We start from the raw sequence: 26,220 nt of genomic DNA, 5'->3' as shown, positions 1-26,220 counted from the left end.
CTTTAAGGTGAACACCCCTCCCTGGCTGTCATTGTGAGTATGTCTGAAAAACACAATGAAGCACTGAGAATTATTAATTACTTTAAAAGGGCAGTGGAAAACCTATCCTGTGTTGGCAGGCGACTGCAAGCAACTATAACAACATAACATTTAAGATGCCACACATCACAATGAGTGACGCCACTTATCAGTTGTAAAAAATGCTACCATTAGGTGTTCACAAACAGTTTTTCTTCAGCAAAACTGTATTCAACAAAGGAAGCAGATTGGATTAACTGGCTTCATCAGCTGGCAGAGTGAAATACACTTAATAGTATTTACTAAAATAGGAGTCGATGTATGCAATCCCCAGGTTGGGAACCACCAGCCTAAAATATATTTAAAATGTATTCTACCTTTTTTCTTTGGAAACAACTTCAAAGAATTATGAGCTACAAATAACATCAACCAGTTAAGCATAATACCATTCATGATCTGCTTTTGCTTAAGCTCAAGACTCATATAGTTGGTGGTTGGAAGTAAGACTCAGCCTGCCATAGCTCTCGGGAACTCAACAAGGATCAATGAATTCCTACAACACTTTCATATTGCTAGTCTATTGTTTCCTTAATGTCAATGATATCAGACTTCAAAGAAAAGGCTCTTCAAGGGAGGGTGAGGTGAATGAGGTGACCTCACTGTTACTGGCAGTAGCAGGGAAATCCTTTTAATACACCTTTCTCACAGTTCTTGATTAAAAGGTTCAAGATAGGTAAGAAAATAAATAAATAAAGCAGAGTAATGCTGTATCCACAAAGACAAGGCAGGACTTTGATCTTGTTCAGGGACGAGGAGTAAGCTGGGAGCCCGAGACAGTGTGCGTTTGTGTGTGTGCATGTATGTGTGTTTGTGTGAGCAGGCAAGACAAAGTGGGACAGCGAATGAGACTGAAAGGGAGAGATCTCATTAATATTCAGTCATTTTGTTCCCCCACAACTCAGAGCACACAGAAAAGGCTAATGGCAAAACATTCCCACACTGTTAAGGTGACATTGCAGAAACTTTGGTTGTAGTATTTTCTCAACCAAATTCCCACTCAGCACTTTGGCTTCATGGATTAATTTTAGCTTGCAGGTATGCCACTTGCACAGGTATCAGAGTAACAGAGAGGAGGCCTGAGCCTGCTTTTGAGACTTGACAGGTTAGAGAGAAATAGAGGGGGAAAGAAAAGATACATTGATCCACTTGTAGGGGAGAAAGTGCATTGTATCAGGACTAATGCTTGGTTGATAATGCATACAGCACCCGTCTAGCTGCCAACCACAGCGGAGCATTTGAAGTAATCTGATAAAGCTGGGAAACTGACTGCCAGTGTACTCTCCTCTGTCGATGAGGAAAGTAATCTTATTTTCTGTTGTTTCACTGTCATATACTCTTCCACATATCTGATCTTTTTCTAATTGACACGAGCAGCCTCATAACGTCAGAGCTGTAAAGGGAGTCAATATAGAGCAGCAACAATGAACACCATGTTAAATGTGTTTCTTATGGGGACTGAGATACACAAATGGGTCAATCAATCAGTCAACCAACCCTACTGTGACATACCAGGGTAAAACCTGCATGATTACATTAAACGATTCTGTTTTGCTTTTGAGTTTCACCGATGCAGGTTAGCGTAACGCTGTTATCACACACTTCACTGTAGAAATAGTATAGATATGAGCAGACAAACAGCTTTACAACAGAGTCCAATGAGGCAAAGGGAAGCAAGCCTCAGCAGACTTGTAAACTGTTCAACCTGTAACTCAGTCAGCAAAGCAATTATTCGGATAATAAAATGTAGCCACCCAATAACCCAATATGACTGCCTTTTGCATTGTGGAGCTAAAGTCTACTGTGGGTAAATCTGGAATCTGGAAAGAACTGGTTTGAGACTTGGATCCATTTGGCTCCACTGCAATCAGTTTCCAGCAGTGTGCCCATGAAGTCCTTTAAGTAATGGTGGTAAATATACAGCACAATATTTAGCCAAATGAGACAGGGATAATGACAGGGACATGGAAAAAGTTATGTTAGAGAACTCTCTGACTGGTTTCATCATAGTACCTCAGTAATATTTCCCACTCAATAAAACACAATAAACAGTCTATGATACCACTGGAAGAATTAAAGAAAGACCCAAGCAGCAGTTGATCATCCACACTCTGTTTTTCCAGAGCACCAGGAAGGGAGTTTGGGTGGAGTGTCCCACTTTATTGATTTTAATTCCATTAATACCTTATGACTGGCTGCTTGGCAGACTCTCCCAGGCCTCTGCCCATGCAAGTCTGTTTTCATAGTGGATTTGATTGGGCTTCCTTATCGGCTGGCAGCAGGCAGGAAAAGGGCCCGGAGACGGCCAAAGATCCACCGCCCTGGCAGCCAGGCTGCATGTTTGATACAACAAGCTTCAGATAAAAATGATTAGGCAGCCAACATGTGTATGAGATCACTTCAGTGTGTGTGAGAGAGAAGGGGGGACTCTCTTACTTTACTGGCACCTGATGCATGCATATCAAATCCACTTCTCTTACAGCAATTATCAGATGCAAATGAATGGATGAACATAATGGCATTTATGGTTTAAAAACACTCAGATCCTCCCAGCCGCCATACTGTATCCAGCTATTAAGGGTTTCAGCCTGTGCGTAAATGCATCGCGCGCAGTGTGTCTGCCATTTTAAACTTACATTAATTTATATATTTTTTGGTCATATCCAGGATTAGAGTCAATGAGATACCGCCGTCAGTGACAGTCTGTCCCTCGCTCTGCGTCCCTGTCAGTTCCAGCAATGTTGCCTAGTTTTCTGGTTGCGTGGAAACTAAAAGGCTGCACTGAGCGAGTCCTGAACTGTAGGAGCATTTTCCAGTGGCGCTTCGTGGTTGCCAGTGCGGCTCTCAGCACAAGTTTAACGAGCTGCAAGAGGACCTGATGGAAGCGGACCAAAACTGACCGCACCGCCTTTTCGGGAGCGCTCTGATGTGCTGGAGCTTTTTGTTGGGCACTTGCTGAGAAACACACCATGAAAGGGAGAGGAAAAGTGGCAAAGACGTGAGTGTGTGTATGTGTTACTGATCAGAACGCATTGGGTTTCTTTTTTTATATATTGCATGCATGTAGCTATAGCCTACACATTTTTAATCCGTCATACAGTTTGATGTTTTTTCAGTTTTAATGCGGGTTTCGTGATAGCTGCTGGCAACAAGCACTGAATTGTGATGACTTAAACGGGATGAAAGACAAACTTAACAAGGGTATCAGTTCCCAGGAGGCACTGCCTTTATCTCTTGTCCTTTGAGTTCATTTTCCACCAGATGCTTGCTGCTTATGAGTGGAATTTAAATTTGAGCAGGAACTGATACTTCACTCACTGTTGGGCTTTAATTTTGCATTTTAAATTCCCCCAGTTTGTGTCGTGATTAATATGAATTAAGTTCGCTCTTGTCAAGTTTGTGTTGAGAAGATGAATATTGAAGTTAATTTTGAAGAGATATTTAAAATGACTACAATGGCTATGAGATCAAACCCTGACTAATCTCTAAACTACTGCCATTACACTATCAAAAGAGCAGACTGTCCTTCTGTAACAATGTGTGCTTATGTACCTTGCTCCCCAGGATTAACTCAACTAGATTATTCTGTTGGTGGGAAATGGGGTCTTCAGGTCCAATGGAAACCTGCCAAGCACATCGTTGTGCTCTAAGGAACAAAAAGAGCATCTTTAGTAATCAAGCCTGGCATTGAGTAAGGGATCAGGAGTGGATATAGCTAAAAGCACTGAAATATGATTACAGTTGCATTAAAAGCCTGCGCTTCAAGTTAAAAACGTCAAGGATGCTTTATTTTCCTGTTACCCTTTCTGTCATCCTCACCTCCCCATTGATAACTAGAAACAAGCAGCTTGTTTGCCGTTCATGCAGTGCTAGCAGCTGTGAAGCGATGCCACGAAGAGGTCAGATGCACTCTTGAAAAACACCATGTCACAAAACATATTACCAAATAAATTAGGGTTGCATTTTAATGCTAGCTTGGGTTTGAGTCCAAATTGCTGCTCATCATATAATTGGTTGCAGAGACTTATAGATAGTACAGCACTGACAGAAGTGAATTTATGGAGTGAGAGCCTGACCTTTGGCTGCGAGAGCACTGTATTTGTTGTGGAAATTAAAAGAAGGAGTTATTTATCACACCGGTAGGCAATGACTTTAGGAACATTGACAAGGCATCAAGGCATCACCTGATTTAAGGGCCAACGGATTTATTGCATTTAGACTATATGGCTGTAAGATGGGTTATATCTGTTGTAAGGGTACAGACCTTTAGTAAAATGTCTGTTTTTTGCCATTGATGTTACTGAGAAGGATATTTGGGATGGAAACCATTTTTGAAAATCGTTTTGCATTGATGCCCAATCCTGCAGCTCATTAGCTTTACACCCTCTGTTGTTTATCTCATCCACAGATGACAGATCTCTCCTTCCTCTTCCCTTTGTGCTTTCACTGCCTGCTGTCCTTATCAACTTCCCTTTGACTTACTAACATTTGCCCCTTTCCCCGATATCTCATTAGTGTCACACACACTGTTCTCTGTGTTGTTATTGTAATGTTACCCCTCTGCTTAAATCCTCTTGATATCATTCTTTCTCTCACAACCCTGTGCTGGTGTGTCCAATTTCCCTGCTTGCCCACATGCTTTCTCCTCCTCAGTCACTAGCCTGCTTCTTCTGCTTCACCATTATCTCTCAACAAAATACCATGCTTGCATGCCATGCGACAGGAAAAGTATAGCTTTTACAGGGGCATAATGTTACCCATTAAGTTTAGGCAAGACAATTTATTTCCTTGGGTGTTCAGCTGCATCTGTCATGCTATTTTACTTTCTCATACACCCTGCTGACACTAAGTGCGGAGGGATTTCCTTTGGCAGTTGCTTTGCCTCTATGAAGATATCTGGATTAACATCTCACATCTGAGGGAGGCAAACTCCAGCATTCAGAGCTTCTTAATAGCAGAGGCTTCATGTGCGCTTTGCTCTGGTGCATAAGCCTCCATCTCCCCCAATGGCTCATTACTGGGGTTGTCTGGCAGGCATCTCTTAAACAGGCGTAACACAATGAGTGTTATTAGCTGTGTCTTGTAGACAAATCATCTGTCCTCCTCACACACACATACACACTGCCTTTGCCACTACACTCTGTCCTCTACCCCCTAAAGTCATGTGATACTTTGAGGTACTTGGAGATCGATTTCATTTTTTAATCTTGGTAAGTGGATCTTGCCCAGTCTCCAGCCATTTTGAAGAAATTAAGAAGTCCGGTTGAACTCTATGGTTACTTTTTGTCTTGAGGAAGACAGGCCATCACATTGTCTGTTTTGTTGGCCTTGGTGCTGTTTATAGCATTAGCATTTACCCCAACAAAAGGATTGGGTGGCCAACACTGATGCTACACTGACTTAAGGAGTTTTTCCTTAAGAGGATTAGTAACAGGATAGGAGGTAGCCCTGATCGGCTATTAATGAAGTGTGTTAGGCTGGGTAGATCAGCTATTTTCAAATGCTTACATACAAAATATAAAGTGTCATTTGCAGGAAACACAAATAAGCTTTTACCTCAGTGTTACTTGGACTTCTGACTAAATTACCTTATGGACTAGTGACTGCATGGCTTGACAGACATCAAGCAAGGACAGATTTAATGGTCACGTTGTCGGAAATTGTTGCAAATCAAGTTGGTTTGATGTGATGTGTTGTTCAGAACATTTTGTTCCTCGTGGTGTAACATCGCTAAGTTAATGGCAGTCTCTGTGTACTGAAATAGCCCTGCATCGCAGGGATGTCAATTATAAAAGAGGAACAGTGACACCAAAGGATTTTCGGGGCTTGTTTATTGTGTTAGTGTGAAGGGAATGTTTGATCCTTAGACTTCCCAGGAAATACAACAGAAGTGAAGTTCTGGCCAACAGCATGCTGAGATGACCAAGCGGCATTACCACTGCCTTTTTGCTGCAATTAGACAAGCTACTGTAACTCTCCATTTTGCCATTAAACGCACTACAGACATTGTTAATCACTATTGTTTTGCATGAGAAATGTTTTCCACAGTACAATCTGCACTTCTCTTTTTCAAAGGATAGTCTTCCTACTACTGCTAACTTTTTGTTGTTTTTGTGTAATAGGCTCAACAGCTACTGGGGAGGTTGATGCGGACTTCACCTCCTGCGCCCAGGTGGTCGTTCCTGGAGCATGCCCGTACCCCACGATGTCCCTACTTGCAGACTGGCTACTGCGCCACTCAGTGGTCATGTGTTTGCTGCTGCACAGCCTGGTACTAATGACCTTCTGCTTCCACCATGCTGCCACCAGTTGCTCCAAGAGCTGCTACTGCTCTGAGAGCGATAGCGGCGGCAAGACGGTGCGCTGCAGCAATCTGCAGCTCACTGAGATCCCCCAGGATATCCCTAATGACACACAGCGCGTCTACCTGGACTTCAACCTTTTCACTACAGTCCCAACGAATGCTTTTGTTGGTTTGCCCCACCTGGTTGAACTGGATCTATCACATAATGATTTAAGCCAGTTAGAACCAGGTGCATTCAGAGGACTGGGATCCTCACTACAGTTCCTAGATCTTTCTTCTAACAAGTTAGTAAATTTTAATCCTGACGCTTTCGAGGGCCTGCGGGCTCGCGCCAACCTAACAAACAATCCATGGCATTGTGACTGCAACTTGCAGATGGCTATGCCCCGTGTGGACCTGGAGCCTGCGTCGCTAACAGGCATTGTGTGCCAGACTTCAGATCCTGAGGAAATAGGAGTTCAAGGACTTGCCTTCCTGTTAGCACCAGACATAGACCTATGCGTGGTGATGAAGAGAACTACAGATGTGGCCATGCTGGTCGTCATGTTCGGCTGGTTCACTATGGTCATCTCCTACCTGGTTTACTATGTCAGGGCTAATCAGGAGGACGCTCGCAGACACCTGGAGTATCTCAAGTCATTGCCCAGCAGGCAGGGCAAGTCAGAGGAGACTTCCACCATTAGCACTGTAGTATAGGGGTGATGGAACTACACATGGGATCTGAAGTAGTAACCCACATCAAACAGGATGGAGCTACATCCTTCAGCTACAAGGTCATCATCAGTCTCAGATGGTTTTTCCCAGCTGTTGTCACAGAGTCATGGTGGGCAACAAGACATGTGCCTGCACAAGAAAACCAGGCCGACGCAGCCTAACCCACATGAATAATTCATATTCCAGCGGCCCATTAAGAGTTATTGTTGGCTGAGTTGATGGTCTAGTCTGCACTCCAAGGATGTAAAAGTAGTGGCATCTTTTTGGCGAACTCCAAATATGGGATACAAATGGGATTTATCCAGTGGTGCATACACTTTTATGCACCTCGCTCACACGCAGACGATTCAGAAGGCAACGTCAAATAGCAGTATGAACAATGGGAAATGGCAACATAGAATGAAGGACTCCATGTACTGTTTTCCATTAAAACCATTATGGTATTCACCAGTATATTCTAAGTAAAATAATGTTTTCCATTTAACTTGTTGTTTTGGGGGGTTTTCTTACTTAACTGTCTCGCAAAACATGAAAAAATACAGCATCTAGAATCTGAATCGGTGTTTAGCAAATGCATATTCAGCTCACTACGCTGATGAATCAGATTGCTGTGTGATGAAGTACTCATCAGTTATTCTGTGATGTTTTTGATAGAAGCTACTGTACCAGAGCTCCATACTGATGAGAACAGCAAACCTCCAAGCTGCTTCTGTATGTTAACAGCATTTGATGGGAAACCCCTGCTAGCTCAAACCAATAACCAGTGGGATCCCTATATGATCTATACAGCACACAGTACTCTACACTGCTCATAAAGAGGCACATACTTATATTTTAATTTGCCAATTTCCTGATATGTTTCTCCATGTCAGCTCATTGAAAGTTAAAGTCTATTTATCAAATTCCAGGGATGTGGGATGTTCTAGGTTTATGAAGAGGGAACAAACCAAAACTGATTGTCTCCCAGGTGTGATGGAAGATTTGAGTCCTGTTAGCTACCTTATAGAAGCAAATTTTACATAGTCAGGGCATTTAGTGCCTTCATGGTAACAGAAACACAGCTCTGGAATTACTCCTCAGCATAATATGTGAATGTCGACATGCTAATCTTAAGGCAAGGCAAGGCAAGGGAAGTTTATTTGTATAGCACATTTCAACAACAAGGTAATTCAAAGTGCTTTACATAAAACATAAAACATAAAAGCAGGGAAATATAAAAAAAAAAAAACGTTTAAAAGCAACATAGGGAAATTGAAAAAATACACATTAAAAAATAATAAAAGTTACAGTGCAGTGTAAAAATATTTAATTAAAAGCAATGGTAAAAAGGAAGTCTTCAGTCTTAATTTAAAAGAACTGTTTCAGCAGACCTGCAGTTATCTGGGAGTTTGTTCCAGATATACGGAGCATAATAACTGAACGCTGCTTGTTTAGATTTGACTCTGGGGACAGAAAGCAGACCTGCCCCAGGAGACCTGAGAAGTCTGGATGGTTCGTAACGAAGCAGAAGATAAGAAATGTATTTTGGCCCTAAACCATTTAGTGCTTTATAAACTAACAGCAGGATTTGAAGCCAATGTAAAGACCTCAGAACTGGAGTGATGTGATCCATCTTTTTGGTCTTAGTGAGGACTCGAGCAGCAGCGTTCTGAATCAGCTGCAGCTGTCTGATGGATTTCTTACAGTAGTCGAGTCGACTGAAGATAAATGCATGGATAAGTTTTTCCAGGTCTTGCTGAGACATAAGTCCTTTGATCCGTAATATATTCTTCAGGTGATAGTATGCTGACTTTGTAATTGTCTTAATGTCGCTCCTCAAATTCAGGTCTGAGTCCATGACTATACCAAGATTTCTGGCTTGATTTGTGGTTCTTAACATTACAGATTGAAGTCGAGCACTGACTTTCAATCGTTCCTCCCTGGCTCCAAAAACAATAACTTCAGTTTTATCTTTGTTCAACTGAAGAAAATTCCGGCTGTATCTTAAGTCACAAGCCAGTAACCCTGTATGCAATATCGTCGAATTGTTAGAAAAGGTTGATATGAGAAGCAGATAATTAGAGGTTACTGCAGTTCAGCTGTCATGAAATAGAAAGCGAGAGGGAGAGAGACGTATAATTGAAACGGGGACAAGCTTTTCATATTGTGGTAGGAAAAGCCCTTCAGCAAACACCTCACCTCTTCACCCAGTGTAATTAAGGGAACACAGAGGAGTCCTTCATGATCATACCTGGTTATCTAGATGGACCTTCTTCCTCTGTGCTCTTTTTCATTCTCTCTCATGCCCTTAATGAGCACACAGGGTGCCTCTGGGAGCCATATTGTCTGATGCGGTCACTCTCATGGGTTTTCCAAATAACATTTATGGGACCATGACCTGCTGGTCCATTTGAAATAGATTCCAGGAATGTGAATCTCCTATTTCACCAGAAGAGGAAGATGCATTTGTGTCTCCTCTGGTGAAATTGTTAATACAAGCTGAGGCCACAAAAAGGGAAATGTGTGTGAGTGGAGACATCCTTTGGTCCACATCAGACTGTGCTCTATGATACGATCTTGTCTTTTCCAGAGCAAGGAAGCGCAGTGCAATTCTGAATAATGAAATTTGATGTTTAAGGTGTGGGAAATGGTTTGTCAACAAGGATTTCCCTGTGTCAGACACACAAATGCCTCTAGAGCAGAACAAGACCAATAAATGATTTATGATGGCTATAAAAACACATGAGCAGAAAGTCTGGGAATGCACCCATCATCTTGTATGACCCAGTTCTTGAGGAGAAATTGACGGAGACTGCCACAGGAGATTAGCTGCCCCCTTCTCTGCTGCCTGGCTTACCCTTGCTTGGGTAAAGCACTTTCCAAATGCCCTTGGGCTGCTCAGTGAGCGTCCGGAGCACTCACAATAGCAGCCAAAGTCAGTTCCACCTCATCCTCAAACTGACTCTTTCTCAAAGGCAGCACTCAATGGAAATAAGCTTATTCGCTTTCATGCAGAGTTAAATGAAATGATTAACACCACTCTCAGGAACAATATATGTAGCTACAGCCAGCAGCTGGTTAGTTTATCTTAGCATAAGGATTGGAATAAAGAAAAACCACTAGCCTGGCTCTGTCCAAAGTTAAGAGAACCCAACTACCAGCACCTCTAAAGCTCACTAACACGTCATATATCGTTTGTTCAATCCATCCCTAGATTAAGTAATTACTAGACATTAATTAGTAATTAATTAGTGAGCTTTAGCTGTGCTGGTAGGTAGATTTTGCTACCTTTTAATAGAGCCAGGCTGTCTGCTTCTCCCTATTTCCAGTCATTAAGCTAAACTAAGCTAATCAGTAGCTTGCTGTAGCTTATTTCGCATACAAACATGAGTGCTATCAGTCTTCATAAAATTTCCCAAAATGTTGAACTATTTCTTTAAGAAAACAAGAAGGAAAGTGTAAGAACAGAAGTGTTCAGCTTTAAACCACATTGATTTATTTCCTCTATCTTCTTTCTATTTTCCTCTTTCTAAAAGTACAAATTCAGAAGTGGTTGTCTGTACTAGACATGTTTTCTTCCTTTCTTCTTTTTCTTATCCCAACTTGCTTAACAGTGTCCATGCCCCATAGTTTCTATTAACTGGCTGAGTTTGTTTTACAGAAAACAATGATATTGATCTTGACAGAGTTAATCTGAAGGAAACCTAGGTACAGCCTCCCATGACGAGCAGGAGGTTCAACAGTACTGAAAAATAGATGGTAAGCTTCTCTCTGACATTTCCTGCCACACACACAGCTCCCTCCTTCACTCTTCCCTCTGATAACAGTCTCTCACGGTGGCTTTGAAATCAGCCACTGTTACGGGAGGCTCACCACTACAGGTGATAAACATAAAACTAGTAACAGACGCGGGACTCTGTATTTCTTCCAGCTAATGTATGTGAGTGCGCATATTCTTTTGTTCACTTGTATGTACGACAGGTGTGTGTGCATGGCGAGAGTGAGGGTACTTGTAATGTAACACCTCTGTTCCCCAGCACACATAAATTTCGCTGAGGTTAATTTAAATTGCAGGCCAGCTCAGCTTGCCCCACCTGCTACCTTAGACACGTTACACTGGTGTGAGCATTACAACTGCTGGGTAATGGGACACAAAGTGGGGGATAAGGTGACGCATCCAATCCCACAGAGCACGGCCCTGTTTGGGATTGGGTTGCAGGTGAAAATGTTTCCAGCCTCCGAGATCACATTGTGTCTCCCAGTGAGGGTCTGTGTGGGCTCCTGATTTCCTCTTTTAGCCAAAAAAACGGTAAGTGGCACCAAAGATGCAAAGAGAGAGAGAGTGACAACGACACCCTTTGGGTGAGCATCAGTATTCTGAGGTGGTGATCTAGAGACGAAAGACAGATGACTAGACCTGCATGAAGAGAAAACACTGTTTTGAGGTCCCAGCTTTATTTTGTGTTACACAGCACCCCCTGTCTTGGAAAGTGTGTAAGTGTGAGGAAAATAAATGCCTTTATCTCAGTGTTTTCACATTAAGATTAGCATTTATTAGTCAGATTTGCTTTTGTATGTGAAAAAATGTACATCAGCAAAAAAAAAAACCCAGTACAACCTAGAAGCAAACAAAACCAAAACCACAGTCATAGCTGCAACATCATAGCAACAGTCGTGTTTTATAATACAGACATTTGTTCACTGAAGGGCTGGATTAAGCCACAATTGGGCCCTGGGGACAAAATTAGCTGTGGGCCTCTGTTGCCTGGAATCCCAGAATTCAACCAGAGCACTACCTGCCTCAGGTTTGCTGTAAGTCTATGAAAAGGGTCTCAAACTTAGGTAAAAATGCAGGAATGATCTAAGGGCACCTTTCCACATAACTTTTTTATTTCATTTCAGTTGTTCAACAAAAATGCAAATAATCAAGTTATACCAACAAAGTAAATTACAATTAGGTTGCTGGTGCTTTTACTCAATTACTTGGGGACTTTTTTGCCACGTGAGCACCCAGGGGCCTTCGGACCCCTGATGGTCTTGTGGTGCAGGGAAGTTGCTTGCTTTAACGGGTTGGTAATGTTAATACAGCCTTGATTGAGCCTACTAATTCACATAACAGTATTTTCATAGAGTGTAAAGAATGAGCAGAAATGCGGGATCTCATTATTAATCCCCATATATTGCACTTACTATACATTATGTATCATACCTCCGGTATAACATAATGTCAAAATGTAATGTTGAAATGTCATACACCAATATACAAGTGGTTACAGCTATTAGACAGTGAATGGATATCACAATTGTACTACAGATTGATATACTATACATCTAAAGCACAGGAGGTGAAATAGTGTGAGTAGTGATGGGTTTAATGAACATTATACACAACATGGCAATTGTATGAATAACTATTGCAAAGTACGTGGATATGTATGTTTAAAAATCTACATTCAGAGATGTAACCTCGTACTAAGACATAAATTTAATGTCAAAATATTCTCAGTCTAGATATCCTCTCAGGGATTGAATATATTTTGTGAAACCAGGGACACAAAGTATACATGGATGATTTCTCATTTAATGTTTCAGCCTGTGTTAATCTCCTTCATATGATAACGCATGTAAGATGTCAAATTTGGCTGATGCAGATGTCTTGTATCTGAGTCAGAGTCTTTAAAGTAAATACAAGTCATGTCATGTTTGCTGTGAAGTCTTCCTGAGCAATGTCCATTCCTGTCCAAACCTCATTACTCTGAAGAAAACCAGATTTCAATTTGCACAGTTTCAACACATATCCTTCCGACTGTGCCCACATTCCATGTAAAACACATTTTGCAATCCTTTTATCCTTTCACTAGAGACAGAACAGCTCAGCTTAACTCTCAGTGCATGTGAAATCACATGACACAATCAGTAATGAAGGTTTCAAAAGAGACCTAACCTTCACAGGCTTGATGTTCTGTATGAACACTAGTAACACTAGTAATGTTAAACTGAGTTAATGCACACTAAATAAAAGTGGTCCCAGGACACAGCATTAACCCTAAATACATTTAATGATCATCTTTGCGCTCTCTAAACCCAGATCCTTTATTGGCCTGGGAAATCTAACATGAAAAAGACACTGTATGTTACAAAAATGAGAGATTTAAGAGGTGAATGTAAATGTATGTAATGTAATAAACCCCCCTTCTGTTTTCAATTGTGGATGTTCTCCTTGCCTGCCATCTTCGAACTCATTTTGAACTCTTCAATCCCTTCAGATTGACCTGTGGGTCCATCTTTTACATGCCCGTTTATGAGCCAAGCATTGTTCATCCCATGTAGAATGTTATTTTAAATTACTATTAATACATCAAGGCTTTCATGGACTACACACACAGCATAATAAATATATTGGAAATCCTGCACTTTCTATTTGTTGGAATGATAACGTAAGCAAGATACAAAGGTGACTGTGTTATGGATGAAATAGAGCATCAGAGTGCATGCATTCAAGGGTTACAAAGGCAGGCCATGCTTGTGCAGCCTTTCCCTGCCAAGCCAAAGGCAATCTAGCACATTGTTCTACCCCTACAACCAAACTGCGTTTCCAACTGGGTCATTTACGGGGCCATAGAGCTGGGCCTCAGCAGTGAATAATGCCCTCCTTTCATGGGCAGGATTGATTGGAGATCAGACCAGTGTAGATTTCAGGGATCCAATTTGACAGCTTCACTTCACAGCCTATCAACCATGGCTAGATGTAGCATATCTACACTGACTGATCAAGGGGCCCCGTGTCAGAGCATGAAGCAAACCAATCTGCTACAATGGAGGCACAAGATTGACCTATGAGGTGATTACATAACTCTCACCAAAATGGTTTGAGTCTGGATTTAACGGATAACTTATGAGATGTAAAATGATTATGAAATGTAAAAGATGTAAGCCTACCTCTAAACCTCCAATTTACATGTTTTATCTTTGTTAAATCTGTCCAAAAACCGAAGTGTAAAAACATAAAATTGTGGTTTTATGTTTCTTGGCCAGGGGCAATGACTTCCTGGAGTCTCAGCTGTTTGCCTGAAAACCTCACAGCTACAAATTAAATTTTTTTGTACAGATTGTGTGCTTTACAGGTGTTTACCTTTGGGAAGACTGAGGCTAGTTGTTTCCCCCTGCTTTGCGCTAAGGTAAGCTATTCCTCTCCTTGTGGTAGCTTAATATTCATCATACAGACATGAGAGTAGCATTGATTCTCATCTAACTCTCAGCAAGTAAATAAATAAGAGTATTTCTCATAATATTGAAGTATCCCTTTAAGGCAAGGAACAACTGAAATCCCATTTGTATCAAACAGATTTGCGTTATACCACTGTTTTTAAAATCTTCCAAGCAACTGATGTTCACCTTAGGGACTGAGATTTGTTAATGAAAATACATTTACAGAGTAAGCACACAGCGGAGGTGTATTTTGTGGGGGGGGGGGGGGGGGGGGGGGGGCTATCTACTAATCAATAGAAAATTGAAATTTACAACAAACAATTCCACCAGATGGCACTCTCATACAGCCTGAGGACTGTATAGAAGTACTCCTGAAGTACTCTGTTACAGGTAAAAGTTCTGCATTGAAAAAGTTACATCAAGTAAAGTATGCAATGTACTTAAAGTGTTAAAAGTAAAAGTACTGAATGCAGAAATACCTCCCCTGTGACAGTTATACTAGTATATATTATATCAGATTATTATTACTTATTATCACTTCATGTAAAAGCAGGATTTTTCTGTTGGAGTTGGTCAAGCTGGAGCTCATTTGAAACTATTTTTTATTGGACTGCAACTAATAATGATTTTCATTATGGATAGATCAGCTGATTATTTTCTCCATTAATCGATTAATTGTTTGTAAAAATCCTGAAAATAGTGAGGAATTGCCACCACAATTACCCAGAGCCCAAAGTGACACCTTTATAACACTTTGTTTTGTCCAACCAACAGTCCAGCACATCTTCAAATTTGTGAAGCTGTAATCATCAAATGTTATTGCATGAAAAATGACTTAAACAATCAAGATAGTTGATGACATTTGACAAACTGCTTTGGCTGTACTTGTATAAACAGTTGGGTAGTTAATTTATAACATGACATATTTTATAAACCCTTTAAAAAGCTTTATTTGTAAAGTAACTACTAAAGCAATTATATAAATGTAGTGAATTAAAAACTACAGTATTTTCCTCTGAGATGTTGTGGAGAAGTAGATAGTAAAGTACATGGACCTCATATTTGTACTTAATTACAGTACTCGAGTAAATGTACTTAGTTACTGTCCACCACTTCCTGTAAATCTTGTGAGCTCACTATTATTCAAAATGTCATAATATTTTTTTAAGTTTGTTAGTGGGCTGTTGTTTCTTTAAAGCCAGGGCAATACAGTTGTGTACTTCAGTCATTTGCACTCTATCTAATCAATTATAACAAACATTTCTGTCTTACATGTGTAGTTTTAAGATGTCAAGTTTTCCAGTTGACTAAAGGCAAGGCATAAGCTACAAGTCATTCTCCACGGACGAATCATGATGATCCAAAACCACTCAGACCACAGATGTCATCCAAAGATAAAACAAAGAATTTAAGAGGACATTGTGATTTAAGCGTTCAAGCACTTTCAATTTCCATTTCCCCCAAACTGCTGTCAGAGGAAATGCCTGTTTCCTCTAGGTCTCTTCATATATGACTTTGATAGTTTTATGCAACTGGCTAGTCTTACAAGCTGTGTTACATCAATACAAAAATCAGCAATAAAGGAATTCCAGTTCCCAAAATGAAAGTAATGAATTGTGTTACTTTGGAGGCTTACACTGAAAAAAAAGTTTTCACCCTTTTCTTTCTTTTTTTTTTGTTGTTGTCCTTCTGGTATTTATTTTCATTTAACCTGCTTCCCTCTTCTTTTTCATTAATTCTAATAGTTTGTTTTACTATTTTGTTTTATTTCATGCTATGTTAAGTAATTTGTTTGTTGTTCATTCATTCATGGATCATTATTTGAAACATTCATACAAAAATAAAGTGAACTATTATTTTGAGACCCAAATTGTTAAATGAATTAATAGAAAATCCAATATTGTGTTAAATTCAATTTGTCATCATCATCATCATCACTACTTCTAGACTTGGATTTAAGTAGCTAAAATAGTGCCAGGCTTTGTATGCGTAAATATTCATGGAAATGACTAAACTTACAAATAATGGGAAATCCCGAGGACTGCTATAAGTAATGGATAGTGTTCACTTTAGGTCAATACTTAAAAGCATTTGCTCACCAGAGGCCATGAACATGCTGATTGGTGAGTAGTAGTGAAGTAATGCTTGTAAACTGCTGCTTCCTGTTCTCTGCTGATTATCTCCAGACACAGCAGAGTCTGAAGGAGAGCCACACTATTCAGGATCAACCATTGGACTATCTATTTGCACTGACTAGCTGGTATTATTTCAAAGTTAATTTTAAAGCAACTGGACCTGGTTTAAGGAGTAAATGTCTTAAGTTTACATCTGCTGCTGTCATTACATCTGCTCGAACTGTCATGTTTAGCTGTTGTGGTTACTTTTAGCTTGGGTTTCACATTACAGTGACTATTCTCAACTCATGCAGCTATTTTGCCTGGGAAGGGAGGGGGGGGCATGCCCAGTGCTGCAGTACAGAGGAGCTGCTGAAGAGAGCCAGGCTTTGTTCTGCCTGTTGCGTTGCACACACACTTTGTGCTGGGTGTTTACAAAGGGTATAGTTTTGATGCCTCGACGGTGATGATTTAGATTTTTCTCCGCTTGTAGTTTTCGCCATTCCCTTCTACATGGCCACCTTCGCCCGCAGCGCACCTCTCCCGGAGAACAACACACTTAAGGATCCGGCGTCTCAGGAGATCGTACAGAGGAGCCGCAGCTTAATACAAAAGATCCTGCTCTCCATTCCCGACACGCACAAATCCTGCATTCACACAGAGGTGAGAGACAGTAGATGCGCCATGGTTGCGCAGTGTTTCCTTTTAACTATGTTTCACGCAGAGCTTCCCTGCTGGTGATCTGCATCTGTCTGAGCCAATAAAAGGGCTTCTGCATGATTGAGCCTGCTGGAGAGCTATGTGTTCTAAACATGTGTGAATTTAGAAGTAAAGCATCATGCAGAAATCACTGTGCATGTTATATTTGAGAAGTTGTAAATTAAATCAATAAATGTGATGAATTATTAGTAGTAAGTAGTTACAGTACTATTTGTATACATTACAGGACCAGTATTCACTATCTGAGTTTAATGAAACCAGTGAGCTACCAAAAGTAACCAGGATCAAGCTCTCAAAGTCTGAGGATTAATTTCCAGCATTAGGTCTGCCAAGACTTTACATGGTTTTATGTTTGCACAGTGGTGGAAAGTAACTAAGTTTGTCTAGCATTGATTTTTTAATCATTTGCACCAAGTACTGTACTTAAGTACAACTTTGAGGAAGGGTTCTTGTACTTCATTCAACATGAACTAGTTACTTTACAGGTTAGACAGTACATGCAAAGCCTGACATAATGATCTTAAGCACCATCCAGATTAAACTAACAAAAAGTAAATAAAATAACCATCTTTAGTGTCAACAACTGGTCCAACTGAATGAATCAGTAATAACCCAATAATATAACATAACACGGACAGTGGCCATGCTGCATAATGAGAGTACTTTTACTTTTGATACTTAAAGTACATTTTACTGATAATACTTTCAATTGATTTTTAATGCATGGCTTTTACTTACAATGGAGTATCTTTACATTGTGGTATTACTACCCAAATAACAGATCTACTAAAGGAAGTACTTCTGCTACCACTGTTGTTTCACGGATTTAGCATTTCGCAAGTAAACAGGCCTACGAGCACATATCAAGGTAATGTGTTACATGTCAAGCTGAAATCTATCCATAACATCTCCATGTTATTTCTACCAGACCCTGCAACTCAATTCCGCAGAAAATGCAAAGCTTGTGATTATGGCGTCCAACATTGGTATCCCCCCTGCTCCTCTACTCAAAGCAGAAAACCTCAATTTGGTAAGCATCTTCTAGAGTAATAATTCTGGAAATGAAATTAAAAAATATAAAAAAAACAGACAACATGACCAGTGTGCTGGTATTCTTTTCTATCAGGAGACCAGTTTGAAACGTATGGCTGAGGGTCTTCAGCTGCACCGGGCCTTACTGACTTCTGTCTCTCCTCGCCTGGAAAGCAAAGACAAAGTGACTGGGCTACTGGCTGACATCAAAGACCTTGTCATTCAGATCAATAAGGTAGCGGGATACTTCTAAATCACAGCTTTTCTTGACAAGTTATCCTTATTTTTTGGCACCTTTATGATGTTGCTTTGTGTGCCCTGCAGATGCTGAAAATTGTCCAAGCAGAGGCTGTGGTGCAGCCCACCCCAACCCCCGTGGCCTTACGTCTACCAGGGGAGTATGAGGTTCAGGTGGCAGCACACCTGACTCTGGTGCAGCTCCAGTCCTTTGGGCAGGACGTGGTCCGCTGCCTCAGGAGTCTGGACCAGAGCAATGAGGGGGAGACGGAGAGCTGACATAGGTGCCATATGTAGACTGCTTTTGGCATTTATTTATTTTTCTGTTATAAGATTATTTATTATTTGTATTTTATTTATATTTATATATTTATTTATGGAATTGAAATATGGATTATTTATTTAGGAAATCTATTTTTGATAACTAAGCTTTTGTATCCCTCAGTCATGATGGACTGCTTATAAATTCTGTCAAATGTTTAAACGAAACTAATTAATTTTGTATGAATATTTTAAAAACCACAGCACATTTTGTATTTGCTTATTTTTCAATAAAGAAAACACACTTTACTGAACAGGGAATTGTTCCTTTTTGTCAATGACCATGCATACTGACACATCAGGCACTGGTTCACACCGCTGCATGCTGTCTCATCAATGACAGTATACCTAAAATTCCAGCGAAGCTAATACTGTAATAGAGAAGTGCAACTAAAAGTGAAATAGAGGCTTTTATGTAATTCTTTCTACCACACTGCAAGACAGATTTCCTTGAGGAAGTGTTGCAAGTGGTGAGAGACTGCCAGATGACCACGAGCTTTTGTCACTCAAAGGATGGTCCAAAGTCCCTTGCTACGTAGCGTCATGTGGTAGCCTAGCTAGCATGTGACCCCTCGACTGACTCATGGTTTGTGATGACAGCGGTCGGATCTCATGTTATTGTAACCAAACCATAATATGACAATCATACAATAAACGAAACTCACTTTGAGTGAGTAAATCTGTCGAGCAGAAAGAGAGGATCTTCATTATGGGTTTTTTATTTTTAAAAGTTATTTACACATTTCTTTAAATGTCAAAAAGAACATATATCAAAAAAAGATTAATGTTTTTATCTGTGCAAGATAAAAACACTGGTTGGGTTTATACTTCGTCCCCTTCACCTTAATATGGTCCCGAGGTAAGTTTAAACCCCCAGTTTACAAGGCAGAGATGGCTTTGGCAGCTACTCTCCTCCCTAGCGGCAGAGTCAGGTCAGTGATGGCCAGGACAACTTTGGGTTTGGCCAGGGCAGGCAGCTTCACTAGCTCAGAAACCTGGATGCACAAAAAGACAAACAACTGTTACTTTTCAGCTACAGTGTGTTACAAAGAAGTCTGGTCAAGGTTATTTAGAGGGAAGTCTTGATCTGGTTTTCAGTGCATCTTTGTTCTTTGCACTCTCATTTTATTACTACTACTTAAAAACAAACATTTCTTTCACCACTGGAAACTACTGTTTTGTTATTTTTTTAGGTGCTTCAGTTGTTTATGTTTGGAATTTTCTTCTACTTCAAACAGTGCTTGTGTGACATGATCAAAAACCACTTCATTTTCTTCTGCAAGAAGGCACCGTGATCAGTCTCATAGTTACAGACTCCCACAAAAGTGCAACACCCTTGATCCTTGGATTCACTCTCTCAGATTTATCACTCTTCACAAAAGCACTCAGTCCTTAAGAATGTGTTTGCAACCAGCAGTACTCAGTTTAAGAACAAATTCCAAACGCTTCCCAATAATGTCTGACGCAACAGCCGCCCCTCTCCCTTCCTCCCTTATCTCCACCTGTCTGGCCCTTGCCTCCCAGCCCGTAACTCACCATGGTAAAGGGCATGAACTGCAGGATGTTTCCGCGAGTCCCCTGCTCCAGGCACTCGACGCACTCCTCCATAAAACTCTGCACAAACTGGGTGTGTGGTCCCGCCATCTTGGAGCCCACGATGGAGGAAATGAGGAGGAAAAGGTTGGCTGAGGAGAGAAGAGAACAGGTGGAGTGAATCATCATGGTTGAAGTAATCACACGTTAATTTGTTCATGGCATTTTCCTGAAGTGATTTGCTGTTATTTTAGAGGAACTACAATCTCAAAGATATATTTTTTGTTCAGAGCGTTTGTCAAATGGTTCAACTGGCAAACAAAACTGCTGATAATGCTAACTCACTGAACGCCAGATAGATTATCAACATTCAATAATAACAGTCATTTCTGCAAGATTCTCAGAGCAACTAAAGCATACTTAAAAGGTGGATTACTGAGTTAAGATTTTTCTGTAATTTGTCAATACATATAATAAAGGAGGTCTAAAGGGAGGCATACAGAGTAAATTTATGTTGGTTTATCTGTCTCTGCAAGATGCAGGCAAAACAGGACAGTGTGGACAGAGTTCTCACCCAGGACTCGATTGAGAGGGTCCCTCATGTTGACGGTGTGGAGCTGGGAGGCAGAGAGGGAACTGCTCATTGATCGATCTCCTATGAGATAACACATGAATGAAACACATGGACAACAGAATGTCAACAGGGGAAGTTATGAAGTGTTCAAAATGCAAATTTGAATTAAAAGTTGTGAAAGTTTAAAAGGCTTCCTTCCACTCTAGTCTTACATAATATGCGGTTGTTCCTAAAATAACCTTCTTAAGACACATTTTCATTTCTTTTAAAGATGAAGGGCTGACTTTATTTTCCATATTGTCAAAACAAAAGTTATTCCCATTACATCAACAACAAAGTCATTTTTTTCATTTGAAAATCATTTTAAACAACTGTAAATCTAAATCATCAGTTAAAATTGAACATATAACCATGCTTCAGCCCTACAAACATCTATTTTTTTTTTTAAATGTAGAAAATGTATAGCCAAGGGTAAGAAAGGTTCAAATGTCCAGAAAAAAACTCTTCGTCATTTAGTTAGTTTCTTAGTTTCACAATTGCATCAACAGAGTAGTAAATTTTTCCCAAGTCATGCAACACACTGATCTTTGACACCCTGTCTGGGAATTTCTTACGTAGCAGAAAAAAATGAAAATATGAAAATTCCCTAAACTGATGATGAGGTCCACATTGATAGCTGGATGAAAAGAGTATTTTGAACAACACAATAACCTCCTGTTGTTCAGTACTGAATTGTTGGAAGCAAAAACCTCACATTAGACTGCAGTGGTCAAGTCAAAACCTGCACATGGATAAGACGCTAAACAGATCAGTTTATGCTTTTCTGTTGCTTAAATTGCTTACAAGAAGCAACTTGCTGGTAACAGGGTCTTAGAAAGTTCATTTGAATTTGGAAACAGTCTGGTATTTGCATAATCCCCAGCTCAGACTGACTGAATGACTGCCACAGGCCTTATAATTCAACTGTGTATTAAAACCCAGACATTAATAGACTGACCTGGACTGGAAAGGGCTACAGGCTCATCCTCATTGGAGCTGAGCAGACGCATGAGTTTAGAAGGTTGAGTGTCATCCAAGGGAAAGAGGCTGTTGTAGTCCTGCAGCCAATAATATACACGTTAGACTGCAGTGCATTACAGATCTTTAAAACAGTTATTGCTATCCTACTTATTTTTAGTGTGAGTATCAAATATAAGGAATTAGATGCCAGTATTCACATGGTTCAACAGCTTTTCTGTTTCTCAGGAGTATTTTCATGAGTAACATAATACGCCGCCCTTATGAAACATAAATGGCCTTGTTTGACTGTTTTACCTCAATATCTTCTCGCTGTCTTTTGCGTTGACGAGCTGAGAACGAGCCTTTGTGGTGAGAGGAGTAAGAGCTGAGCGCACACCACACAGACAACCTGAGGAGTTGTCAGGAGAGTAAAGTTAACATCAGATCCCAAAATAACAACAACGCACTCAACATCAAAGAATTAAGCTTCTCTTACTTGGCCAGTGCCTTTCCAGGGGGGTCTGCTAGGCTGTGCCAGTGGGCGGAGTCTGTGAGGAGGTCGGGCAGTATGGTACCCAGCAGGGTGAGGGTGATCTGCTGAGTGTCCAGGCAGAAGATGCTGTAGAGTAACTCTGCCACCCGATCAGCCCACTCCTGTCGGGTCTCCTTCAGCAGCTCCTGAAAAAAGACACAGTGCTCCAATTACAGACATCAAGTAATCTGACTGTCTCTGACTGACTGCTGTGGAAATGGTGGAGTCGTATTAGGAAAGCTGTGGCGACCTTCTCTGGATGAGGAATCAAATGATGTATGGTGTGGAATGGTTTGAGTTTTATGCAAATTCTTTCAGGCTCTGGTGTATTTTAATGGTTGTGGTTCATTTGGAATTCCTGAAAGTCAATTAACAGCCAAAAGGCACTGAGGAAGAAAACTGCTAGCGAGTTAGCAAATATAGCTTTAAACAAGGCAGGCTACAAAACATATATATATAAAAAAAAAATTAAATCAGCGCTGCAAATATTTTATGGAGGGAAGAAATGCATTCATCCCGTTTGTTAGGCCAAAAGGATACACACAATGTGTTAAGGTGGAAAACACTGAATGTAACCATAATCAAATATATTTACAACAGAACTCCACAGGGTACCTTTAAAATAAACCAGTATGAATAGACTATGTCTGTTAATGGTGTCTTACCCACATAGACAACAATCCAGTAAGAACAAGGTATTATAAGAGATGAAGCCACAACTAGCCACTTCTATTAAGAAGCAGGCCCCCTTTTACTCAAAATTTAAAAAATAAATTCCAGACCATTCCAGGCATCACAATGTGGCAAAACCCTGGCACAGATTGACAGCTGTAGTATTTTCGTAAACTCTGCTTGCTCATGAGTTCAATCTAAACCCCTTTTAGTGGAATTTTATATAAAAGCTTGTTGTAGAGCAATTAGTTGACAAACAGACAATTCAGCAAGTATTCCTCAAGCTATCAGGCCTCATGTTACCTTGACCAAGTTTTTTGTGAACCAGAAGACGCCTCCCATGTTGAGAAGACTCTCAAACAGATGCAGGGCCCGGCTGTCCACCCAGCCTTTGCGCAGCACTGTCTGGAACTGCTTGCTGAGGGCCACGTGGATGGGGTCTTTGGCTGGCAGCAGGTTGCGGTAGGGGATTGGCTCCTGTCCCTCCATTGGGGGGCGCAGGGTCGCGGCTGTTTGTTGGAAGACGTCGGCACACATGTGCTCCATGATGGAACTCATAATGATCACGCTGGTGGGGGGGGGAGCATAATTGTTAATCCATGTATTAGCGGACCTTGAAGGAGACTGAATGAAACATACTTTAAGGTTCTGATCATGGCCTGAGGTTGTGAAGTATAAATCAGTGTGTCTTTCAGCTGTTTGTACCGTTCATTGTAAAACTGCAGAGTGTTCTCCCCATACAATGGGGTTACAAGCTGTCGGATCATAGTCTGGGGCTTCTCCCTCTCATCCCTCCCCAGCATCCTGACATGGGCCACCAGCCAGGCCACTGCACAGATGGCCATACTGCACACTTTCCCCTTGATGTTGTCAGTAATTTTCTACACTCAGAGAAAAATGACAAGAGCAAGAAAAGAGGAAGGAAAGATGCGGTGAGAAGGATGCCAGATATAGACAAAGGAGGAATTCTAAGTAAAACTGGATCCTTCCACACTGCGTGATATGAAAACGGAAAAATGAGAAGTCACTTTGGGACGTCACAATTTCTTAGCACATTGTTGTTTGTCAATTTCCACAGAATATGTCATTCTCACTTGAGTAATGAGTCAATACAAAACTAGGAAAAAGAAAATTTTTAGATATGTAATGGTTAGGGAGGTTACCGCTACTGCCGGAGCATCATATGAGCAACTGACAGTGAGGAAATGTCACAACAATATTTTCCAGTTACCGGAAGACAAAGAAAAAAAAAATGGTAAGAACATTAAAGTTGAACAGACCTGGACAGCTTCCACAGAAAGAACACCATTCTCCCATGCATTCAGAACTTCCAAGATAGCCGCAGGAGTGCTGAGGCAGATTTCATGCCATTTCACCTGACTGTCACAACAGTTAAACATCAGAGGAATTACCATATTTAGAGACGACATTTTCATTACATAAACATAATTGAAATTAAAACAAAAAAGAATATAATTCTCTGCAAGTCATCACCATACGTAGAGAATCTGTCTAGAAACTGATCAGACATTGTGCTAGTTTCAAAACAGGAATACCACAAGCAGTGATAAAGATGCCCACTAAATGTTTAATAAATTAAAATGAAATATAAAGCAGCAGCACAAAAGGTAAAGTCTATATGTGTAAGAAAATGAGGACTTATGTCTCAACAGGATTGATCTTCCTCTCCAGGATTTAGCTTCCTTTCTGTTAAAGAACTGATTTTAAAATACAGCTGTTGGTTTATAAAGCATTCAGTGGTTGAGGGCCAAAACAAAATTCTGATCTTCTACTAGTTGATGAACCATCGAGTCCACTTAGGTCATCTGGGACAGGTCTGCTTTCTGTCCCCAGAGTCAAAACTAAACATGGAGAAGCAGCATTCAGTTTTTATACTCCTATATCTGGAACAAACTCCCAGAAAACTGCAGGTCCGCTGCAACTCTCAGTTCTTTTAAATAAAGGCTGAAGACCTTTCTGTTTGCCACTGCTTTTTATTAAATCAAATTTGAGGATTTTCATTAACATCTTACATGGCAATGTACATTTTACTGTCCTGTATTTTCACTCTTTTAAATAAACGTCTTTAAATGTCTTTTTATTTTGTCTACGTTGCTTTTACATGTTGTCTTGATGCTTTATCTATAGCACTTTGAATTGCCTTGTAGTTAAAATGTCCTATACAAATAAGCTTGGCTTGCCTTATAAGCATTATATACACATTTAATAAAAGGTTTATAAAACTATAATATAGTTGTACAAAGAACATTTAAGATTTTATTAATGTACAGTATTTTTCTACTACATTATATTGTGTTCTAAACCATTTCTTAAATGTTTATCATCTATAATTGCTAAATAGGGGACTTTATAGAGTCCAAACAGGACCGTAGAAAGGATTTTTAGAAATATTGAGGTCAGGAGTTCTAACCCCACTAGAGAGGTTCGGGGTGTAGTATCTAAATTACCTAACAAGTGCTCTATTAGTCATTACTCAAGGTCATCCAAACAATAAGCCACAATCTAAAAGTTACACATGGCATGACAGGGAAAGATTTTTATATAAAATATATTAAATGTTATGGCCAGGACCCCTAAATGCAACCACAACATAAATGCAAGATAAAAAATACATTAATAATAATAATAATAATAATAATAATAATCCTTATTTGTAGAGCACTTTTCAAAAACAAGTTACAAAGTGCTTTAACAAGTGTAAAGAATAATACAAAAAAAAAGATAAGAGCATGAAAATTTAATATAAAATAAGTAAAATACAATAAAATAAAAGGGATAAAATAAAGTCAAATAAGATCGGGAAAAGCTCTCCTATAAAAGTATGTTTTAAGAAGGGACTTAAAAGAGTTCACTGACTCAGCCGACCTGATTTCCTCCGGCAGGCTGTTCCAGAGCCTCGGGGCCCTGACAGCAAACGCTCTGTCCCCTTTAGTTTTCAGTCGAGACTCTGGAACAGACAACAGACCTCTGCCCGAGGATCTCAAGGTACGTGCTGGTGCGTATGGGACTAAAAGGTCAGAAATATAACAAGGCGAGAGGCCATGAAGAGCTTTAAAAGTGATCAATAGAATTTTAAAGTCAATTCTAAAACATACTGGGAGCCAGTGTAATGAAGCTAAAATAGGAGTAATGTGGTCATATTTCTTTGTTCTGGTTAAAAGCCTGGCAGCTGAGTTCTGGACAG

At 40.2% G+C, this 26,220-nt stretch overlaps 3 protein-coding genes and 1 long non-coding RNA gene across 6 annotated transcripts; 3 read left to right on the top strand and 1 right to left on the bottom strand.

Annotated features, from left to right (window-relative positions):
* The first annotated feature begins 2,777 nt into the window (after positions 1-2,777).
* On the top strand, positions 2,778-7,538 carry lrrc3ca (leucine rich repeat containing 3Ca). 2 transcript variants are annotated; one of them, XM_046069223.1, is made up of 2 exons: positions 2,778-3,073; positions 6,198-7,538. In XM_046069223.1, exon 2 carries the CDS (start codon positions 6,281-6,283, stop codon positions 7,073-7,075), a length of 795 nt encoding a protein of 264 aa, XP_045925179.1. In that variant the 5' UTR covers positions 2,778-3,073; positions 6,198-6,280; the 3' UTR covers positions 7,076-7,538. The 2 variants fall into 2 exon arrangements, with proteins under 2 accessions (XP_045925179.1, XP_045925180.1); XM_046069224.1 differs by lacking the exon at positions 2,778-3,073 and adding an exon at positions 6,006-6,044.
* An 8,835-nt stretch (positions 7,539-16,373) lies between these two features.
* LOC123983293 lies at positions 16,374-18,959 on the top strand. 2 transcript variants are annotated; one of them, XM_046069506.1, is made up of 5 exons: positions 16,374-16,404; positions 16,889-17,058; positions 18,044-18,145; positions 18,242-18,382; positions 18,472-18,959. In XM_046069506.1, exons 1-5 carry the CDS (start codon positions 16,389-16,391, stop codon positions 18,661-18,663), a joined length of 621 nt encoding a protein of 206 aa, XP_045925462.1. In that variant the 5' UTR covers positions 16,374-16,388; the 3' UTR covers positions 18,664-18,959. The 2 variants fall into 2 exon arrangements, with proteins under 2 accessions (XP_045925462.1, XP_045925463.1); XM_046069507.1 differs by lacking the exon at positions 16,374-16,404 and adding an exon at positions 16,493-16,541.
* A 447-nt stretch (positions 18,960-19,406) lies between these two features.
* On the bottom strand, positions 19,407-24,395 carry LOC123983292 (mediator of RNA polymerase II transcription subunit 24-like; the record flags this gene model as incomplete). The annotated part of the gene is given in 9 exon segments (XM_046069505.1): positions 19,407-19,700; positions 20,242-20,390; positions 20,813-20,893; positions 21,810-21,909; positions 22,127-22,220; positions 22,308-22,489; positions 23,319-23,583; positions 23,721-23,896; positions 24,296-24,395. Coding segments are annotated over 9 exon segments (1,264 nt in total), but the record flags the coding sequence as incomplete, so codon positions are not given.
* LOC123983294 lies at positions 19,876-21,000 on the top strand. The gene is made up of 2 exons (XR_006828167.1): positions 19,876-20,434; positions 20,775-21,000. It is a non-coding gene; the product is annotated as an uncharacterized LOC123983294 (long non-coding RNA).
* Positions 24,396-26,220: the final 1,825 nt, after the last annotated feature.

Source organism: Micropterus dolomieu, linkage group LG14 (assembly GCF_021292245.1).
Source record: "Micropterus dolomieu isolate WLL.071019.BEF.003 ecotype Adirondacks linkage group LG14, ASM2129224v1, whole genome shotgun sequence".
Lineage (NCBI taxonomy): Eukaryota > Metazoa > Chordata > Actinopteri > Centrarchiformes > Centrarchidae > Micropterus > Micropterus dolomieu.
This window is presented reverse-complemented; position numbering and strand designations above follow the sequence as displayed.